The sequence below is a fragment of the Dermacentor variabilis genome, chromosome 11 (assembly GCF_050947875.1).
Source record: "Dermacentor variabilis isolate Ectoservices chromosome 11, ASM5094787v1, whole genome shotgun sequence".
Lineage (NCBI taxonomy): Eukaryota > Metazoa > Arthropoda > Arachnida > Ixodida > Ixodidae > Dermacentor > Dermacentor variabilis.
In genome coordinates this window covers 51,796,863-51,818,708 of record NC_134578.1, presented here as the reverse complement: position 1 = coordinate 51,818,708, position 21,846 = coordinate 51,796,863, and the positions used below count along the sequence as shown (strand labels likewise).

Here is a 21,846-nt window from a genome sequence, read left to right as displayed (position 1 = left end):
CTCCTTAGGCGTTTGGTGCGCCTTGAGGACAGGTGTAGTGTCCATTGCCTCTTGTGAGGCGCCGGACACGTGCTCTTGCGAGCGAGAAGTTACAAGAGTGAGTCCCACCTTGGAGGGCAAGACCCCTGCGCCCACCAGCCCGGAGGTCGATGGGGCTCCCTGAGGGATTTGGCTGCGCCGGCTGTTGCCAGCGCTGAAAGCGGCCGGGGAGGTTGGGGCAGCATCAGCTGCGCCCACCTTCGGGGTCGGTGGCCCCGTCTGCTGGGTTGACGGAGCAGCGCTAGCTGCGACCGCCGCGGGGGCAGATGGCGTAACTGCCGACTCACTGCCTGTGGGTCGGACAGCCGCCGGAGGCCGTTGTGACGCAGCCCCCTAACGCGCCACTTCGGCAAAGCTGGCCTTAGGAAGGTATGCAACCCGCTTGCCTGCCTTTTTGAATGATATGTTTTCTTTTACTTTGATAGTGACTATTTCTTTTTCTTTCTTCCAAGACGGGCACAACCGCGAGTATGCGGCATGCTCACCATCACAGTTCACGCAGTGTGGAGCGTTCTCACAAGCTTCAGAGGTGTGTTCTTGAGCACTGCACTTTGCACAAGTTTGGCGGCCTCGGCAGCTCTGCGAGCTGTGACCGAAGCGCTGGCATTTGAAACATCGGAGTGGGTTTGGCATGTACGACCTAACAGGAAGCTTGATGTACCCGGCCTCGATTGATTCGGGCAAGATACTTGATCCAAAAGTAATTATTAGGTGTTTCGTCTGAACCTCTTTACCATCCTGCCTCATCTTAATTCTTTTGACATTGATCACATTTTGTTCGCTGAAGCCCTCCAGGCGTTCCGCTTCAGTCAGCTCAAGCAAATCATCATCTGACACAACACCACGGGTGGTGTTCATTGTACGGTGCGGGGTTACTGTTATGGGGGTCTCCCCAAATGACACTAGTTGCGGTAGTTTCTCATATTGTTTTACATCGCGGAGCTCCAAGAGGAGGTCGACGCTTGCCATCCTCGACACCTTGTAGCCTGGACCAAAAACATCAGTCAGGGATTTTGAAACAAGGAACGGTGAAATGTTTCGGACTACTTTTCTTGGCTTTTCAGAATGAATAACGTGAAAGCGGCGAAAATTCTGGGTTTGGCGTCCAAAAAACTTGGACATCTTCGGTGCGCCCTCGTTTCTGAGGGCGATCAGCAAGGGGGGGGAAGAAGTTTCCAAGAAAAAATGTATATATTCGGCAACAGCGCCCACCGCCCACCACGGAGCCCAACGAGGGGACGCGGCAGAGCTTGCATACAAGTCTGCATGACGCCAGTCTTACGCCGTCACTATAACCGAATATGGTATACCCAAGGTTGGATAGCCACACAGGGTTAACCCTCGCCGCCAGGAGAAAGGAAGTAAAAAGAAGAGAGAAGGAGACAGGAAAGGTCAAAAAGTGCGAGATAAAGACGAAGATTCGAGGAGGGAGAGACAGGAAAAGGCGACAGCCGATGTCCTCCAGGTGGGTCAGTCTGGGGGTGCCGTCTATGTGAAGCAGAGGCCAAAGGGGTGTGTTGCCTCCGCCGGGGGGCCATAAAGGTCCAAACACCCAGCATCAGCTCAACCTCCAGGATCCCCCTTTCCCCAGACACGGCTAAGCCGCGCACGGCTACACGCGGGAGGGTCCAACCCTCGTGTGCTCGGGTACGTGGTGTCGCGACACACCAAACGCCTGCTGACGCAGACGCCACTGCGGGGTTACAGTGGCTACCCGCCTGATCAAACGCATCACAAACAAGCACACGGGCATGAAGGAGGACAGTGTCATGCGCCTCATACACTCTTTCGCAATCAGTCACATCACGTATGTGGCTGCCTTCCACAACTGGAATGTCACCGAAAGGGAAAAAAATCAACACCCTAATACGAAAAACTTACAAGATCGCCCTTGGCCTACCGGAGTCCACAAGCACTGCTCGTCTGTTACAGCGGGGGGTATACAACACGCTTGAGGAAATCGTGGATGCGCAAAGAGCCTCTCAACTCGAACGCATGTCTCTGACAGCCACGGGCCGGTACATCCTGCAGAAACTCGGCTTCAACTACCACGTCCAACACGGTCAGAAACAGGTCATTCCACCTGACCTCAGCGACACGCTGATTGTCGCCCCTATACGTCGAAACATGCACCCCGAATTTAATCGGGGCCGACGCCAAGCCCGTGCCAAGGCACTGCTGCGCTCCTTGGGTGGAAAGAGGACTACGCGCTTTGTAGACGCCGCAGAGTACACATGAGAACACCGGTTCACGGCGGTAGTCGTAGACGTTAGCTCCCGGCTTACGCACGCGTGTAGTGTCGCGACGGAATACCCCGAAACAGCAGAAGAGGTAGCGATTGCGCTTGCGCTTATCCGACCCCCTCTGCGAGGTAGTTTTTAGCGACTCACAATCCGCAGTTCGCAACTACACGCGGGGGCGCATTTCCTCCGAAGCTCTCCAGGTTCTAAGGAAAGCTGGGAGACAGCACTTCGATAACACCGCGATCATGTGGTTTCCAGCGCACGTCGCCACCCCCACCGATGAGGGCCCCCCCTAACTTGAACGAGGTAGCACACCGCTCTGCGCGAGAGCTGACCCGCCGCGCAGCATCGGAGACCGCCTCTTCGAGTTCGGAACTCCGGGCTCAAAACACGCGAGAACACCTGGTCAGGTACAATGACATCACCAAGCACTACCAGCTAGGCAGGCGGTTGCTGCCCCCACCTCACCCCATGCTGAAACGTCGCGAGGCAGTCGTCTGGCGACAATTGCAAACACAAACATTCCCCAGTCCGGTGCGATTGCAGCACATTTTCCCCGCGCAATACCCGACTGCTCTTTGCAAATTATGCCAGGAAACTAGAGCGACGCTGTCACACATGTTGTGGGAGTGTCGGGTTGCATCAGCTACAATGGCAGTAGCTCCGGAGCCTCTTGCGTCGAAGTGGGCCGCCGCTCTGCGCAGCTCCAACCTCAAGACACAAGAGTGAGCTGTCCAGCAAGCCCGAGAGGCGGCGACGAGGCAAGGCCTCGAAGTCCCCTCATGGGAGACCTGAGCCCCGGTCGTCAAATTTGCCGGATTCAAAATAAAGTTGTTTCCATCCATCCACCTACAACGTTTAGGAAAACCGTGTAAATCAGATAACCTAATATCAATGGTCATCCACCAGATCAACCGTGGTAACTCAGTCATATTACTTGTCAGATTATAGTGAAAGCGTTAAGGCCTGTAACACATTGTCTGGTCATAAAGCTGAAGTTAAAACATTAGAAGACTCGACGTCACACTGATTAAACAAATGAAAAGCTAGAAGTTCTACCCTTATAATTACGAACAATTATGAACTATATTTAGTTTCTCGGACGCTGCCAATACAAACAGAAATTCTTCGTTTTGTTTCGGGACAGTAATTCTTGGAATATAAATGACAATTTTAGTGCTCATCCTGTCAATAGTGCCTTACAAAAGGTGCATCGAACTCTAAAAACTGCCCCCCCCATAAAGTATACTAGATAAACACAAAAAGGTATTAGACGTCTTAAGCCGAAACACGTATTCTATGTTAAGGTAAGGGACATCACCATTAGGAACTAAAAATTTGACATTAGGAAGTGTCATTGAAAATTTTACGTTAAGACCTTTTTACAGTAGTAGGGAAAACGATGGTTACCCAATTCACCCTACCATTCCCCCTTAAGGTGCTGACACCCCGGGCGGGTGACACTCGTGCAATAACGAATACCTCTGAGTTCGTACCAATGAGCTCAAATATCCCAATCGTTGCTGAAACTGCTTTTGTGGACATACCCATCGAATATTCCTGTTTGACTATCTGCGGTTAATCACTCAACAATACGTAGGCTGGCGGAAGAACCACGTTCCTCCTTTAGTTTGGTCTTTACACCACAGATTACCACATCCACTTTACTAAATTCGTGGTTATGCGCCTATGCATCAACGACGCAAAAGAAACAGGAATGAAAAGCATGTAACATGAGGCTCCTCAAAGTTACTCATTGGCAACGCGTTCGGTTGCTGTAAATAAATAAATAAATTGTAATGGAAGTATACAACACAGCCTACTACATGGCAGAGACAAATAAAACAATCAAGCACATCATTTAGTCATTACTAAAGCAGATGGATTGCCACCCCCATTACATATACTGTAATCCGCGCGGACTCTCAGGACCTTAACAGGAAGCTTTAGCTCGGATGCTTCTATCTAAATACATGTAAAAGGAGAATTCATTTTTCTCGGCAACCACTGCACCAAATTTGATGAGGTTTGTTGCATTTAAAAGAAAAACCTAAAATCTAGCGACTTTTTGTTTCTAATTTCCGAGTTAGGTTGTCAATTTTTTATTAAAGGTTGGCAAAAATTGAAAATTTTCAGAAAACGAAACTATCAAGTTTGAAACTCTGTAACTGAGCAACGAAAAATGATATTACAATTCTGTGAATTGCATGTAATAACACATCTAAAGCGGACAGACCTGATACGTTACACATGAATATAAAAATTTTAATGATAGGAAAATACAACTTTTGAGTTCTTGATGCAGAGCTATAAATTTGTAAACTTCGTGCTTCTATTCTTTTCAAACTGTCTAATTTTTGAAAATTGTTTTAAGAAAATCCAAGCCTTAAATCGAAGTTCCGCTTCCCACAGTCACTAGAATTTAACTTTCTCTTTCAAATGCAAAAAAATTCATTAAGATCGCTCCGGGGGTTTTCCCATAATAACGTTTTTGTGTTTTACATGTAATTGAATAGGCCGCGTCGGAGTTGGGCGCGAGCTAAAGCTTCCTGTTAACACATAGAGTGACATAGTTAACGGAAAGAGTGGGCATTCCCATAGGCGCCTGCGGCCGACTTTGGCTCTCAGCGCACCTAGCGGAATCGGCGAAACGCACCAGTCTCCAAGATGACCGCGCACGCCGCCGAATCTCGGAGGCCCTGATTCAAGTTTCGTTTCTTCTTTTTTTGTGTGTGACCCATGACGTTGCTTAAATCGAATGATTTCATGCAGGAGCTTGTGCCGCTGTTTATATGTTGTGACGACGAGCGCGCAAGGGTGTTTAACTTCATCTTAGTTTCATTTAAATTCATATTTGCTGTTTGAAGCTGTAACTTAGCTCAACAATAATGCTAACTGTTGAGGAAGTGGAACTTTATAGCTTATGATATTGTACATATTGTAACTCACGCCAAAAGGTGTATCGTAAATAAATGTGACATGTTGCTTAAATATAAGCCAACTTGCTGCACAGTCAAGAACGCGAAAATAGACAATTTATTGCTTCAAGATTGTAAGAGGCAGATACATGAAAACGGGAAGGAACAACGAAATGCAAGTAATACGGTAGTCACACGGCGCACTTTTAAACGCGATCACGCCCAATCCGATTTGAATTTCTCGGTCGCGACTGGTTGCTTTGCGTAAGCTGCGTGATGGAGCCAATACCAGTGGAGAATGTCAATCCGGATCGGACTTGATAGCGATTGAAGGTGGTCCTGTGACACCGGTATAATGGAGAATAGTCGGAAATTAATGGCGTGATGGCAGTAACTTTGCACAAGCAAAACACTGATAAGACTTTTTGCAACTATCCACATAATGAAAAAAAAAACTGCACATAAACGCCAGCAATTAATTTGCGCAATATGGGGTTCTTTTAGAAGGGGAAAATATGATGTTGTATCTTGTACTTCTGCGAAGGAGGTTGAATTAGGGTAGCAAAATTATGTGAATGGTTGCATGCCGAAATAAAATGGCTGCAAAAATAATCTCGAATGTGTAAGCCAGTGCGTCCGTCATTAAACAGCTGCAATTAAGCACCTTGTGTTGGGTGTCTTCATCTGCTGTCTTCGAAGGCATCGTCTTCTGATACTTGGAATTTTGCCCTTGAGTATGCATGATGTCCTTTGGCTGTGCAGTATGTTTTGAGGAACTTATGGAGATTCTTCCAATACGCAGAATGACAGACAGAAGGTAAGCAATACTGGAGGCTTCAAAGCTATTGAATATAGACGCTACGTTCCTTCGTAGAAGCAATACTGGAGCCTGCAAAGCTTTATAATGGAGATGCTGCATTACTTCACGTAATGCGTATATTTTTTTTGTTAAGGAAGCACTGCTATAAATGCTAAGAAACAATGAAATTTATACGGTAACGACTCCATACACAATTTAAACATGAAAACACGTATCTTCAGCCGAATGCAGAACAGCTAACAACGCTCGAGCGCACTAGCCTGCTACAGAGGCTGACAGAGAGCGCATTATTGCAATACTGCAAATATTGCACGTGTACCGATTTAGAAGTAGCTACATTTCTTCTGCAAACAAAAGTTGAGCACCATACTTTTTCAGCAGTCGCTGCGCGTAACATAAAGCTCTCTGCCCCGAACGGCATGTGTTCCTAGGCCGCATTAACGAACCATTTTATTTTATTTTCTAACTTCGTCATTGTATCGAACGTGCCTCGCAGCTCGGACGCTGCCGCATCGCTGTTATCGCTAGCATCACCGCTCATTGCTGCGCATAAAAAAAGAATACGAAATGAAAGTCAGCGAAGCAATGGGCAGCAGCTGTTCATGGCTGCAAGGCCGCCGTCACTCGTTCATGCGGTTAACATTGACATAACAAGATGCGAAGGGAATGAGTCGTTAACAAAGCAACAAAAGAACTTGCTGTGGCCTTACCATGAAACAGCGACGAAGGAGATGCTGGCAGAAGAACCAACAACGATGCTCAGGCGCTTTTTACAGAACGAGCCCGACGGAACGGTCTGACAAGGTTTCGCACATGTTGGGTCGTGCCCACTGGTCGTGCTTCCTCTCAAGCTGCTAGCTGCAGCCGCAGCCACAGCGACATATTTCTTTATGTGCTCTGCCACCTAGCGGAATGGACGAAGCCCCATAGCTAGGCCGCGACACGGCTCGAGTGTCCAGTCTTGTCGTTTACTATGTTACTTAATATATATCCCATACACACATTTAGTTTCCCATGAGAAATTCACACCGTGTTGCTTTTTTTTTTATTTCCCCTTGGCATAATCGCACGCTCTTATGCAATCATGCAAACCATCAAAAATGTTGCAGCGGTCCTTGCATCCTGTTTTTTTAAACCAGTGGCACCTCCCTGAAGTGGAATCGTAGTACCATTTTAAGCAGTTCTTGCAAGGTCTGGATGATCCAAGTGGTGGTACGTGCGAGCAATCTGCATAAAAAGTTCTTTTTTTTTATTTTTAAGAAGTATTGAAGACAACAAAGTTTCCCTTATCAGCGTTGCCTAAACGTGAATTGAACTCGTTTGCGGTTTAGATTCAGTAGAATTCGTCCAGTTCAAAAACGAGGTATTATAACCGAGAGGATTTACCAACCACTGCGACGAAAATAATCGCGCGAGCAGTCGATGGGGGCACTTTTGTGGCCAAGCGTGCGGTTTACTTCCTTCAGCGATTGCTTCCTTTCTAATATTATGTCCTCGAAGCACTTTGCCATGATTTCCTTTATCTGTCAATATGTAATGTAATGTGGACTTGCGCAAAGCATCAAGCTTTCAAATCCAGCGTCTAACTGTGTCTGAAGTAGCAGCACGATCATGAAATGAATTTGTGAACGCTTGTGCGCAATTGCTGCGGCAATTCGCTGATATTATTCGAACACGCACCTGAGTCTGCATAAAGCGGAAGATCCAAGACTCATATGAAGATGTACTTCAGCCAACAGTCCGGGAACCCACATTTCTTTCCCTCCTAATCCCCAGCAGTGGCCTAGAGCCGTCCCCTGCCTTAACATAAAGGCTTTATTCATCCATTCCTGAGCGCTGGTGAAAGCCCACTGATGGCAATGGCGCGTGATGACTTTATGATGACGTAAACATTCTGCTTTCTTGTTGCGCAAATAACATTCCCTTTAACGAAAGACAGAGTCGAGAGTAGCAAACTACACGATAGCTAAATTAAGTACAGGCTTTATAGAGTGTTGGCCTATGGCAGACACTCCATAAATGATAAGCGATCCAAGCTCATGAAATAAACGTCCCGCGCAATAGATATTTACTTGTTACGTGTTTCGCAGGCTACAAGTTCTGATGTGTTAGGGCTAAAGCAAGATTGAAGGCATCAACGCCATCCTCGAAGGAATTTGCCTATGCACTTCGTTATTTCTCCCGCAGCTACAAGATTTTCTTTTATTCAAGAGTTTGAACACCTGGGTTATTTCATCTTGAACAATAATTTAGAGCCGTAGTCACAACGGTTTTCTGTTCGCAAGTGTTTCTTTTCATGGTCCGACCACCTTCGCTTAGAAATTATTAGAATTCACCGACAGGTGACACCTACATTTTTTTGTGAATACTGAACCTGATTCACATTCTTTTCGAAATTATGACAAGTAGGCAATACTGCTGCATAAATGTGCGTAAACTAAGGCGAACCCCCTTTACGCATAAGTGTAGAAAATTCAGTGCATATAGAGTGCTGAAATCACATCTTAGACTGAACAAAGCACGGAGTGATTTTTCTAAAAACGACGCAAATACAGTTAGTTGTGTGACTTTTTATCTATTTCTATTAAGCAATTCTTGCTACCTTGTCCACTCCTTCAACATGCTCAACAGTAAAATATGTCCAGCAACTGCTAAACTTGATTAGAGAGTAAAGAGGGCAAAAGGACACGGTTAAATAAAAAAATAATAAATGCCCGTCCTATTTAAGCTAGTGAAAAAGAAGATGGGCTACAGATATCAATAAAAATGTCCAACGCTGTCTCTGGTCCTAAATCCCCACCGGCAACACAGCATTCGAAAATTTAACATTCGAGTACAACTACACTTACTGGTGAATTCGTGATTATAGCCACCGGCGTGTTGTTCAAGCTTGCATTCCGACTGTTTTAGCAATACACTGGATGCGTTCCGTGGAAGATTTTGTAAATCTGATGCAAGGAGGGGCCAGGACGAAGGAATTTGGAATACACGTAGAAACTGTATCTGGTCGGCGTTCATTGGAACGGTGACAGTAAAATATTGAAAGCAGGTTTTGTTTTGGACACGTTAACTAATGCGGAGCACTCCTTGGCTCATTCCGGGCTCCTCGCGGTGCCCACGTTCCTGTCTCGCATCGTTTCGGACCTCTTCAATAGCGCCCAAATTCGAGTCAAACCTTGTTTTCTCTGCACATCGGTACAATGCGCTAACCATCAGGCTAGAGAAGATAACCATCATAGAGAAGATTTGAGGAAAAGAGATAAGGTTAAGGATATGTATACAAAAATGCTACTATGAAAAAGCATGTATAGTATACCTGAGTAATTAGAGCAGGCTAGGTCAATATTTTTCACCGTTCCGTTTCAAAGGGAATGCCAATAAATCATCATCATATTAATCATCGTCATCATTATTGTCTCGGTGCTCGCGCTTGGCGTGCTCTCTCTCTCTCTCTCTCTCTCTCTCTCTCATTGCTCGAGGCGCTCGCGCTGTGCGGGGTTTCTCTCGTTGCTCCTGGCGCTGTCGCTGTATTTTCAACGACAGCACACTGACTGCTTGGGAAACGGCACCGCATAAGCTACAGCGCCATTTTCGAGAAACTGTCTGACGCAGAATACATTTTTTTTGTGGCGGCAACGCCGAGAAAAGCTATCATCTACTGTGCCTGTCATTTTAGAGTGTCAACTAAAATGTGTACATGAGACTACATGACCATCGTTAAGTATGTTTTCCACGTCCGCCACAAGGTGTTATTTAACATCGACCTTGAAGTACATGCGCCAAATCGATACAGAAGAGGCCACCGTGGTTAGAATTGTGTGAAACAATAAAGAGTACTGTTCCTATATTTATTTGCGATGTTAAGTGCGCTAAAAACTTTCTTACGGTGCTAAGTGTCATTCATATTGTTTTGTAGGCGCATCTGTATGCAGACAACTACTTTCTTCTCCTTGTCTGCCTCAGAAACATGGGCGCATGGGTACAATGTTCTGTGCAACCGTTTTTTAATAGCTTTCCAGCAGCACGAAGGCACAGAGAATTTTACGGACAGTAGGCGAGATTACGTCGTTTGTGGCTGCACGCCGATTTGCACAGAAGCGACAAACATCCACCACGGACTAGACGAAACCAAGCAAGGGTACAACTTGAAGTCCGTTTTCTATTCAGTTCAGCTAAATGAATGCTTTTGTGCCATTTTTTCTGTCGTTGTAAGTCTGCTTCGTTTACCATTTTGAAGTAAGATATTTCGATGCAGCTGGTCATGCAGCCAACTCTTCTGATAAGACGAACTTCTGGCAAGACCAACAAAGTTTCATGGTCTCTTCATGTTCGTCTTAAAGGAAGTCTACGGTACATCCTTTTAGGCTCTGCAGTTGCAGCATAACAAGCATATTTTAAGGTTTGGCATCGTTCATGGAACTGCACAAGAGCATATTAGGAAAGGTGTAATAGAAATTACCATTGGGGTATCCACAGGAGAGCGGCGCTGCAAAGAACGGAATATAATAATGAGAAGTCATTTGCATTATTTCAAGGAGATGCACCCATCATCAACAGATATCTAACAAATAATGTAGCTTTGTACGTTCGATGACTGATGAAAGTACACATACACCCTTCTATAAGCTTTACTACAGACTCCACTAATAAATGAAAATTAGAATAAGCCAAGTTGTGGCGAAGCACTACCCGAAACTTTTGAGTTCGTTTCAATTTACTTACAGCCAGAAAGACCGGAATAATTCGAACTACCTAATAAAACCCCGACTTCACTTTGCTCATGTACAGAAGCAGAGAGCTCATCAATGGGAGGTTGGGGCACTGAGTACATCTCTGACATAATTATGGCGCTTCTTTCGAGAATTACTCCTCAGAGCCAACCATTGCAGGTGTCATAGAAGAAAATATTACCAGAACGGTGTGTTTTAATTTACTAGTACTGTCATGTCTGTGCAGTGCTTCAGAACTGTCGCATAGCAAGCAGCTTGTTCACCAATATGCCTCAAAGCTAAGGGTGTACTAATATTAAGCATTTCTTCCTGCGAAATATCACGATGAGCTTGAGGTACAGAAATTATTATAGAACTTTTTTTTGCATGGTGGCATTGAATGTTTCGTAAACTGATAGTTTTGGAATTACCCCGAGAAGACGATCCTCACTGTGTAAAAAAAACATTGCTTATGGATCCTGCACATATAGACGAAGAAATTCACAAGCAGCCCTCCCTTTTATTGCCCTGCTCTCCACCCCCAGCCTAGGGTAGCCAACTGGACTCTTGAATGGTTATCATGCGTGCCTTCGTTTTTACCGCTCCCTGTTTTAGGCAGCCGTTGACACACTTCTGAAAGCCCTAATTTTTTTTCTAAAAGCGAGACATTTTTCACGTCTAACGATACTTACATACCACTGATAGCACAGCTGTTTCAATGAAGACGACCTAAATCTGACCCTCGCGCCACCTGTCACATAGGTTAGTCAGATAGCAATCGGTTTTGTAAGCGTAACCGGTGAATAGTATTCTACCTCATCCCTTTTCCTTCACGCAGCAAACAGGAAAATATTTTTGGTTCCCCAACACCACTTACATGATTGGAGGAAATTAGCATGAGTAATATAAATGTATTTGAAGACATCTGCAGCTTTCGCACTGTCTCTGTAATTTATTATTGGGAACAATATCCTAATAAACGAATGAACCACCGGGCAAGGCCTCCCTGTTTTCAGAACGCGTTAAGTAGCACGTAAGTCTCCCTCGAGAGACCTATGTGGTTGTGCATTTTGGCGCCATAACGCATTATTCTCCCGCGCAATAGATCTGAATTTTAGTTTTGCATCCATCAAATAGACGCATTTTTTCAGTTATCTGCAGATAAGCAAAACAACGGTCAGCTACAAGCTGCAATGTCAGCACCGGAACAAAAGTGCGGTTCATTTTTATTTATTGGGTCTATTACCGTAAAGTTTTCTTATTTTCCAAGTAAAAACGCCGGAGGCCTTGCTCAGCAAAAATTTGATTTCACAGCTTGGCGAACAGCCTAAGGTCAGTCCATAATAGTGTTACGAATGATGTTTATTTACAGGCTGAAACGAGGTCCGAGAGGGAAGCTACAGACCAGGCCCAGCCGGCGCAGAGTACCCCGGGTTCACGCGCGCCTATTCTACTTCTTCTTTCTCTGCCTCAGTCGTGCAGTGCTGCGACATTTTCCCCGGGGGCAGACGAAGCTCGCTGAGCGAGTTAAAGGGACCTGTGATGGTACTGCTTGAGTCAGGCCACGTGAACAAATTGTATCGCACGTGAACGCCGATTACTTGCCGTCACTTTGGCGACGACATAGTTCACATCACTCAAGCGGCTGAGTATAAGGAATGGTCCGGTGTAAGTGGTGAGAAACTTGCGGTACAATCCCTCTTTGCGAACAGGTGTCCACAACCAAACATAATTACCGGGAGTAAAGCTGACGGGGATATGCCGCGCATCATAGCGAATCTTGCTGTTCCCTTGTGAGGACAACGTCCTAAGATGCGCCAGTCGACGTGCTTCCTCAGCACGACACAGAGTTTGGGCGATGGGAGGATCTTCTTGGCATGATAAAGGTAGAATAGTGTCCAGACAGCTCTGGGGAGTGCGTGCGTACAGCAAAAAGAACGGCGCATATCCACTAACTTCGTGCTTGGCACTATTGTACGCGTACGTTACAAAAGGTAAGACGGCGTCCCAATTCTTGTGGTCAGCAGCGACATACATTGATAACATGTTCGTAAAAGTTCGATTCGTCCGTTCCGTGAGGCCATTGGTTTGCTGGTGGTAAGGAGTGGAATGATGATATGCAGAACCACAAAGCCGTAAAAGTTCAATGCCGTCGGCGGTGAATCGCCGTCCACGGTCACTGATAACACGGGGAGCGCCGTGACGGAGCATGACGTGATGCAACAAAAATGAAGAGACATCTGCTGCAGTGGCAGATGGAAGTGCCGTCGTTTCCGTGTAGCGAGTAAGGTAATCTACGCATACTATAATCCAGCGGTAGCCAGCTGACGTCTTTGGGAGCGGGCCAAGCAAGTCGATGCCGACTTTTTCAAAGGGTATCGTCGGTGGCCTAACTGGTTGTAGATGGCGTGCTGGGGCCGTCGTCGTTTGCTTGTGGCGCTGGCACACAGTACAGCTGGCGACATACTGTTTCGTTGTTTTGCAGAGCTTGGGCAGAAAAATCTCTAAGTCGGTGTAGTGTGCATGCAAAGCCAAGGTGCCCCGACGTGATGTCGTCATGCATGGAACGAAGGACAGCAGGGCGCACGTTTTCGGGCACAACTAGAAGCAATGGGGGACCATCAGCCGAGTAATTTTTTGTACAGCAAACCATTACGAAAAGTAAACGGTGTTGTTCCTGCTGGCTCACGTGCAGCTGACCGTAGGGATTTCAAGGTAGAGTCGCACCGTTGCTCGCTCTCGAAGGTACGCAGGTCTGGAGAGTCAGAAGAGATGGAAACTAGGTAATCATCGAAGTCATCATCCTCAGCGTTAGTGTGCGGCGAAGAGAGACGGGATAGACAATCAGCATCCGTGTGACAGCGTCCGCTCTTGTAGTTAACGGAAAAGCTGTACTCTTGAAGGCGCAAAGCCCAGCGGGCCAACCGGCCAGACGGGTCCCCCAGCGCAACCAGCCAACAGAGTGAATGATGGTCAGTCACTATCGTGAATGCTCGGCCATGTAGATACGGACGGAACTTCTGAATGGGGAAGACGACTGCTGGGCACTCGAGTTCAGTAACGGTGTAGTTCGTCTCCGCTTTTGTAAGTGTCCGACTAGCGTAGGCAGTGATATGCCTAAGTTGTACACGTTTCGCCAGGTAATTGAGCTCGTCGGGAAAGCGTCTGCTCAGTCTTCTTTTTCTTAGAGATCGGGTCCCCGAAGCACTTCGTGAATTCTTCTACAAAATTATCCCAGCTTGTCAGAACGCTCTCGTGGTTTTCAAACCAGAGGAGCGCGGTTCCAGCGAGAAAAGAAGCCACGTTATCGAGCTGCCTCATGGTGCTCCAGTGGTTGTGGCGACTCACTCTGTTGTAATGTTTAAGCCAGTCGTCGACGTCTTCGTTCACGTTCCCTCAAAAGGTGGGTGGTTCTCGCAGCAGTGTCCAGTAGCCAGCCTGACCTGCGTGATTGCTCTCTGGTCCACCGCAGGTGGGGTCGTCATTGCCTTCTCCGGAATCCGCCATGTCCGCTGCTTGTGGTCGTAAACTGGCCAAGCGTCTACTCCATCGGACAGTTGGTAGAGCTGGGTCGTCCAGGATCGTCCAAGATTTACGCCGCACCTCCACCAAAGATGTTACGAATGATGTTTATTTACAGGGTGAAACGAGGTCCAAGAGGGAAGCTACAGGCCAGGCCCAGCCGGCGCAGAGTACCCCGAGATCACGCGCGCACACTCTACTTCTTCTTTCTCTGCCTCAGTCGCGCAGTGCTGCGACAATAGCACAGCTTCGGCCAGAAAGCCTTACCGGACATGAAATTGGCGAGAACGAGGAGATGAATCTGAATAAAGACTCGGTTCACATAGCTACTCATTCAACGTCTCTGTTTGTAGTAAGTGAACAAATAAACAGTAAGTCTCACCTCTTATTAAAGAGGATTTCTACAATTATGGAACCTGTGTACCTACTGTTGATACAGTCGATTTACTTTGATCCAAGACGAGAAGATTTCTTGAAAGTTTCGGAACTGACGTGGCTAGTATTTATTTCACCGTGCTACAGGTTTGTGAGGTCATGAACAACCTTTTCTTGAAGCCTCAAACACGTCTTGAGAATTGTATCGATCACTCCTGTGACGTATAAACGAAATAATTTTTCAAAAACATATATTACGAGCGTAGACACTACGAGGGAAATATTTTCTCGCTTCTCCTCTAAGCCCTTCGCTCCAAAGAAGCGGTGTAGAATAGGTTGCGGTGGCCCGCCTACGGGACACCGCAACTTGGAAAGCAGACGAACTTCCCGAGTCAGATGTGGGCGCTGGGGCCAGCTCGCATCACCACGCCCCCGAGGCACGTCATCGACAGAAACCAATCATAGCACGCGCTTCTTGACATATCTGGACGGCGACGGGGATCGCGGAGGCCACGGTATCTACGCTAGGCAGGAGACTCTGCTAGGCGCATTCACTCTGCATGCAACTGCAGTGCACATGCCGTATGCACGGCAAGGATTTAGAGCGAGCTCGCGTGCTCCACTCTGGCCGTGCGACGTGGCGCAGGCCGCCCTGAAAAATTTAGAGGACGTTTAAGCTTCCCCTATAAGAGTGGAACGCAATTGCGTTCAAGGACCCCGTACTACTTTTCATGCTTCCCGGCAACTGCAGCTTATGTAACCGTAACGTTTACCGGGAAACGCTGGTTGCGAACGCTATGCACGAAGGCGAGCTTTCTCGTAGAAACGCGGCCTCTTGCATGGTCGATGTTCTATTATTGTTGCGCACTTTTTATATTTCAGTCTGAGAAGGAGCTAACATAAAGAACATGTGCTGTCGGTGTCTTCTTCCATTACATTTGTTTTTGGGCTGCCGTTCCCAAAATTCCGAGGAATAACTTTGCAAAGAATGAAAGACAAGGTGTGAAGAACGTTGGTGGTAGAGAAGTGGTTGGGTGTGTGTGTGTGGTTCGGCATATTGTTCGAAATTATTTTTGCCGAGGCAACGTTCGTATCTGGACGCCGACATGGGACGCCGATGCCAAATTTTCTGCGTCATGAGCTCCATAACACTATTACGTTAATACTACAAAAAAATTGACAGTGGCTTAACTCGGCTATGCCAGGATATACGTGGCGAAAGCTGAGGCATAGCATGGTTAGCATGGTTATATTGCAAGTCCAGGTCAGTCTGGTTGTCTAGCTATGTTGCGGCGTTTAGTCAGTCGTTCGACGCGCTGTTCGTCTGTTTCCTGGGCGATTCGTTTCCTCTTCATCTCGTTCCGATGTCGATTCTAGGCCTCCTCCTGTTTGTCAGAATTGCCGCCGTCTATACTGCCGCGTCAACTGTGGTTGCGGCGCACGCAAGCTCTCCTTTTCAATCCTCCGACATGTTATCAGGCATGCGAAGCAGCTGGTGAAACGAGCGGAGGCGAGCGCAACGACGAGGAACGCGGTGTGACGTCATACCGAATGGCGATAGTGGAAAGGCGCGGCGCTGCGCAGCGGTGAAAAACCTGTGGCTCGGTGCTACTAGTGGCGCATGCGCAGTAGTGACTAGAGAGCGAGAGAGAGAGAAATATCCGCGGCGAGGCGCGCTGTGACGTCATGTGCCTCCTTGGAGCACTGCCACGGCGAACTCACAAGTTCGCGGCCAGTAAAGCTTTCGCTTTAAACTATATACTAAGTCTGATTCCCTAACGTAGATTCACACATCTGCTACAGTGTATAGCTGGGAGTGAGCACGTGTTGGCGTGCGTCTGTTACAGTTATAACGCCCATTCCTATCGAGACGCAGCAGGTTTAGCATACGCAGAGTCTGAGATAAAGTTTAGCGTGGTTCAGTACAAGTTGATTGTTGAATACTAATCAAAATAACCGAGACGTGGCGGCTACGAAACCAATAAGCGGTGCGGCCAAAGTTCCATTCATACGTAGGCGGATGCGGCCCAGGGTAAGCAGACGACATTTGGCTTCTTCCGGAAGTTCATAATTTCTACCGAAATCCAAAACGCATATGCTTGCTCATTTCAGCCTGTTTACCTATCTGCGTCAATTAATGTGAGTAGTAGAAGTAGGAAGAACCGCACTAGTTCAAGTACCCTTCTTGTCTGTCGTCAGCTGTCGCCCAATAGCCGCCATGTATGGGAACCTTGCATGCGAAAACATATGGCAGTCGCCTGCAGTTATGAAACAAGTCACAAGAAGGCGCCTGTTTCAAAACGGGTGTTATAGCAAAAAGGTAACATCGCCCTCGGCTTCTGAAATCCACGCGCTGCCCACGACTGCCAAATTCGGCTGAGATGTTCCCAGTAGCGTATGCTATGCGCTGAATGTTTTCTGTCACTAAGTCTGAGGGGCAGCAGCGCCCCTGCGAAGCTCCAGAGAAGAATCCATTCAAAAAGCACGTTGCTTAATTACGGCGCATGCAATAAATTACTTTTTACAGCATATCAAAGATTTTTATGCAAGCATTATACATGGGTTTTCCTGCTGTTCTGTGAAAAGTAAGCGCGCAACTAAGTTAATATTTGCGGGCAATTGGGCCTGCACACTTTAACTCATAGTGTTAAGAGAGGGGGAAGGGGTACGAGCTATTAAGGAGGGCGGAAGGGGCATGAGCTATGGTGGAAAGGGTTAGTCATGTGCTGTGCCGTAAATTGTTCACACAAGTACTCTAAAGCAACATGAAGGATGTTACATGTCGCTTAGAAAGTTCGCCCGCTTCGCTGAGTTTGACAGAGTGTATCACGGCATCCAGTTTATATTTCACGAAATGTGTATACTAAAGTTTTTGTGCGCCAATCTTTAAAGTTTGTGAATTAAGCAGGGGTCTTACACAAGATTAGTCATTTCACCACACGAGCTTATGCAAGCGTCATGAGCATGGTTTTTTTTCTAGCGCTCAAGACGGACAAAATATGGCACTTAGTTTTATGTTACAGGAATTGTGACCTATTTGGTAGGTTACGCTAAGGTCAAAGTTTGTAGTTTTATTTATTAACATTCAAAATATTTGAAATGCAGATGTTCTATAGAAACCACTTCGCCGGCAAAGGGATTGTGGTGCTGCAATGTCGTCCGAGTCTCCTCTGGTTTTTTGTTTGTTTGTTTGTTTGTTTGTTTTAGTCTAGCTTTACTGATACACAACAGTCTACCTCAGCAAATATCCCGAGGGAGGAGGTATTCCGTGTGGTATGTTTTCTTACTCGTATTCAGGAGTTGTCAGGCCTTCCGAAGCACAAAGTGGGCTTATTCCTAATTGTTTTCAATAAAATTTTGCGTACTTTTCGATTCCACGTTTCTCCCTTGAGCGACCATTTAATTAGCAACGTCACATCTTTCCCCTCCAAGCACACTAAATCTTCTGTACGAGAATTCTTGTGATAAGAAGAGGAAATATTGGCGCTTACGGCAATCTTGCGTGGTTGATCTGCAGGAAACCATCGTAGAGAATATAGCAGTCGTAATTGCAGCAACAGTTGCAGCATTCATATTTACGTAGCAAGCGACCCTTTTTGTTACCTATGAAAAGCAAGCCTTAAAAAATACTGAAGCACACTAGCCTATCCAAGCAAGTCTCTAGAACAGTTTCTTTCTTTACATTTCAGCCAACAAATGCGATCCTGCAATATATTTCTGCCACATTTCTCCGCCATTCCCCAGCTGGCAAGGAACTGTGCTTTTGTGTAAAGCGTGCTCGGTTTGTGACACTGCAATCTTGCCACTTTATGCAAGCTATGTGGACAAGACAATAACACCGTCTAGCGCTACATTCTCACGCGAAACGCAGTAGAGGAGAAGAGCAGAAGAGCGATAAGAAAAAAAAGTGCACTTTTTTCTTCAGGGCTTTTTTTATTTGGCGTGTCGAATAATTTTGTATTTGTTTATGCTCGATAGGCAATTTTCTTCATTAAGCCACTTCTTTCTCTACTGCAAGGCGAAGGCAATCTCCAAGAACCCCTGCGATGCTGCGATCTCCAAAAACACCTTTCTCAAGATATTACGGCCCAGCTAATCTCACAGTGACGGTCCACGGTAATGCGATGATCATTCTAGCAACGTAGAAACACATCATATGCATGATGTCACGTTTATTTAACACTTCTAGTGATCATTCTGAGACTTCCGTTGCTTCGACTATATGCGACATACTGACTATATATACATATACAGACTATATGCGACATATTGTGCCACTTTACTTAGGCATTCGCCTGCCAAGGTCGCACCATGACTATGGCGGCATAAAGATGACGGCATAGCACCGACTCAGTGACGATGATCGAATTACGAAGACGGAACAGCCTCAACGAATATATAAAATGAACAATGAAGGTGGGCGAGAGGCCAGGAGATCGGGGGGGGGGGGGGGTCCTCCTCGCAGTACCAGAGGATGTGACTGAGCGTAGCTAGCTCACCGCACATGTGACAGTACAGACTTACTCTGTTCGGGTAAATCTGCGAGTATACGTAGGGGGTTCTGTTATGCGCGTTTCTGTAACCTGCGCCAGGTGATCTCCTGACGCTTGTCTAGTTTACTGTGTGGTGCGGGCCTAGTGCGCCGTGTAAGACGGTTTTATTAGGTTATGTCGTGATATGAGTGCAGAACTTCGTTTGAGGTCTCCGGTTCCGGCAGGCCCTCCACTCGTCTGACGAATCTTCGAGCATGTTGGTGGGCCGCTTCGTTTCCCGGATTCTCCGTGTGAGCCGGGACCCATATCAACTCTATTGAGCGTCGTTCTTCTCTGTTGTATTGTGACTGTAGGAGCTTTAGTGTAGTCTGTGCCACTATTTCTCGCGCAAGGTTTGTTGTGGCGGTTTTGGAGTCGCTCATAACTATACAGGCACCTGTTGAGGCCATGGCCAACGCAATGGCGGCTTCTTTTGCTTCGCTGGGGGTGGCAACGCTTGCTTCGGTTGGGTGGCCGAATTAGGAGGAGTTCCGACTTGTCCTCGGAGCACCCTAGTACCGCTGCGTTCACGTGTTGCACGAACGATGTCGGTGGCATGTTGGAGCGTTTCTTCAACTGTGCCGTCCGACCCTTCACACGTCCAGAGCCTGAAGTCGTCAGCGTATAGCGTGTGTCTGAGTCCCGAGACTTCATTCAGTTTAGGAGGCAGGGTGCGCATTGCTACGTTGAATAGGAATGGTGACAAGACTGCGCCTTGCGGCGTGCCTCTATCCCCACGCCGGATTACAGGCGAGCGCAGGTCCCCGACCGCGCGCTCGACCCTCCTGTCTGTGAGGAATGAACTAATATAGCTGTAGGTTCGTTCGCCGGGTTGTAAGTCGGCTAACCTCTCGAGCACGGCCACGTGGAGCACGTTGTCAAAAGCCTTATGGACACCAGACTTAGTAGAGCTGTCGTGCTCGAATCGCTGTCCGAAGGTAAGAGGTCGTGGTGCAATTGAAGGAGGACGTCCTGGGCAGACAAGTATGCTCGAAAACCTAGCATCGTGGGTGGTAGGAGATCGTGTCCCTCTGCAAAGATCTGTAAGTGGCAGAGTATTATATGTTCCATTAGCTAGCCTTGACAGGTGAGCAAAATGGGCCGAAGATTCTCTAGGTTCAGTTTCTTTCCCGGTTTTTTTTTATGAACACCACCCGTGCATGTTTCACTCAGGAGGTAAACGGCTGGAGCGCCAGCATTCGTTCATGTATTCGCTTATTGCTACCACCGACTTCGGGTCGAGATTACGCAGCGCTTTGTTCCTAACCCCGTTGGGGCCTGGATCTGACGTCCTCCGCAGCTTGTGCAGCACAGCGTAGACCTCTGCGTCCGAAGTATCAGCATCCAGTTGTTCACTGGGAGCTCCGACGTAGTGTGGCATGTGCGTGTCGTTCTGTCTCAAGGTTTTAATGTACCCACTGGCGAACTCCGCCACAGCTCCTCGTCGGTGTGAGGGTATTGGTGTAATAGTTGCGTCAGCTTCTTGCCAGCGTTTATTGCTTCTTCATTCCACTGAACAAAAGGTACGCGCAGACGCTATAACAAACAAGTGTACTTTCGAGGACAGCAATAACACATTACACGACATGGAGCTCCGTAACATGCCGAAACACAATACACTCTGCTTATAAAAACAAGGTAATCTATTTCGCGTGCGTGTTTTGACTATTGGCTTGCAATATTATCGCGAAAGTTTATTGCTTCTTTTCTTTATCCTGCCGAAGAAAAGGTATGTAAAGGCGCTATAACAAACAAGTGTTCTTTCAAAGCAAGCTGTAAGACGTTCCACGACACGGAGCTTCAAAAGATAGCGAAAAACAAGGCACTCTGCTGACAAAAACAAGGTAATCTATCTCGTGTGCGTGTTTTGACGATTGTCTTCCAAAAATAGGAAACGTTAAGTAGAATGCGATCGCGACCTCTCTCTTTATTTTTGCGTAGATGGGAAGCCCTTACCACCACTCAGTACAACACCATATTTATCAGAACGGAAAGTGACATTGTTCGGGCGATAGTTGCCTGTAACATGCCTGTAAGTTGCAAGTGCGCATGACAACAAAACAAGTTATGTGCTTAATGAGAAAACTGCTCCCAAACTGCCCACAATTTCTGCGTCTTCATGCCACTACTGCTGCCGTTCTTGCCAGGCTCGGCCGCTTCAAAGAATCACAGACAGCGAGTAAAGAGCAACGAAAACCTCCCTACTCCTACAATTACCATTTCCGTTGCCACCAATTCACGCTAAGGCATTTACAGCCTTTAGGGAAACCGTGTAGGTCAGATAACCTACTATCAAGGGTTATCCACCAGACCAACCGGGGTAGCTCAGTCAGATTACTTGTCAGATTATAGTGAAAGCGTTAAGGCCTGTATCACATTGTCTGGCCAAGAAGCTGAAGTTAAAACATTAGGAGTCTGGAGGTCATATTGGTTAAACAAATTAAAACCTAGAAGTTCTTCCCTTATAAATGCAAACAATTGTTAACCATATTCAGTTTCTCGGACGATGCCTATGCGAACCAACATTCTTGGTTTCCTTTCGGGACAGTAATGCTAATAAATGACAATTTAAGTGCTCGTCCGGTCAATAGTGCCTTACAAAAGGTGCATTGAACTCTGAAAACTGCCCATAAAATGTACTAGATAAATACAAAATGGTACTAGACGTATTAAACCGAAACACCTACT

General features: G+C 46.8%; 1 protein-coding gene across 6 annotated transcripts in view; it reads right to left on the bottom strand.

The window, feature by feature from the left end:
• LOC142564331 (uncharacterized) overlaps positions 1-21,846 on the bottom strand; it is a 258,021-nt gene that overhangs the window by 157,816 nt on the left and 78,359 nt on the right. For 3 of the 6 annotated variants that reach the window (XM_075675300.1, XM_075675303.1, XM_075675302.1), the window contains one exon: positions 10,480-10,506. In XM_075675300.1, coding sequence (XP_075531415.1) covers positions 10,480-10,506 — 27 coding nt within the window. Of the gene's footprint in view, positions 1-7,038; positions 7,248-10,479; positions 10,507-18,117; positions 18,364-21,846 lie in introns of those variants that run through there. The other 3 variants (XR_012824554.1, XM_075675301.1, XR_012824551.1) reach the window with 3 other exon arrangements.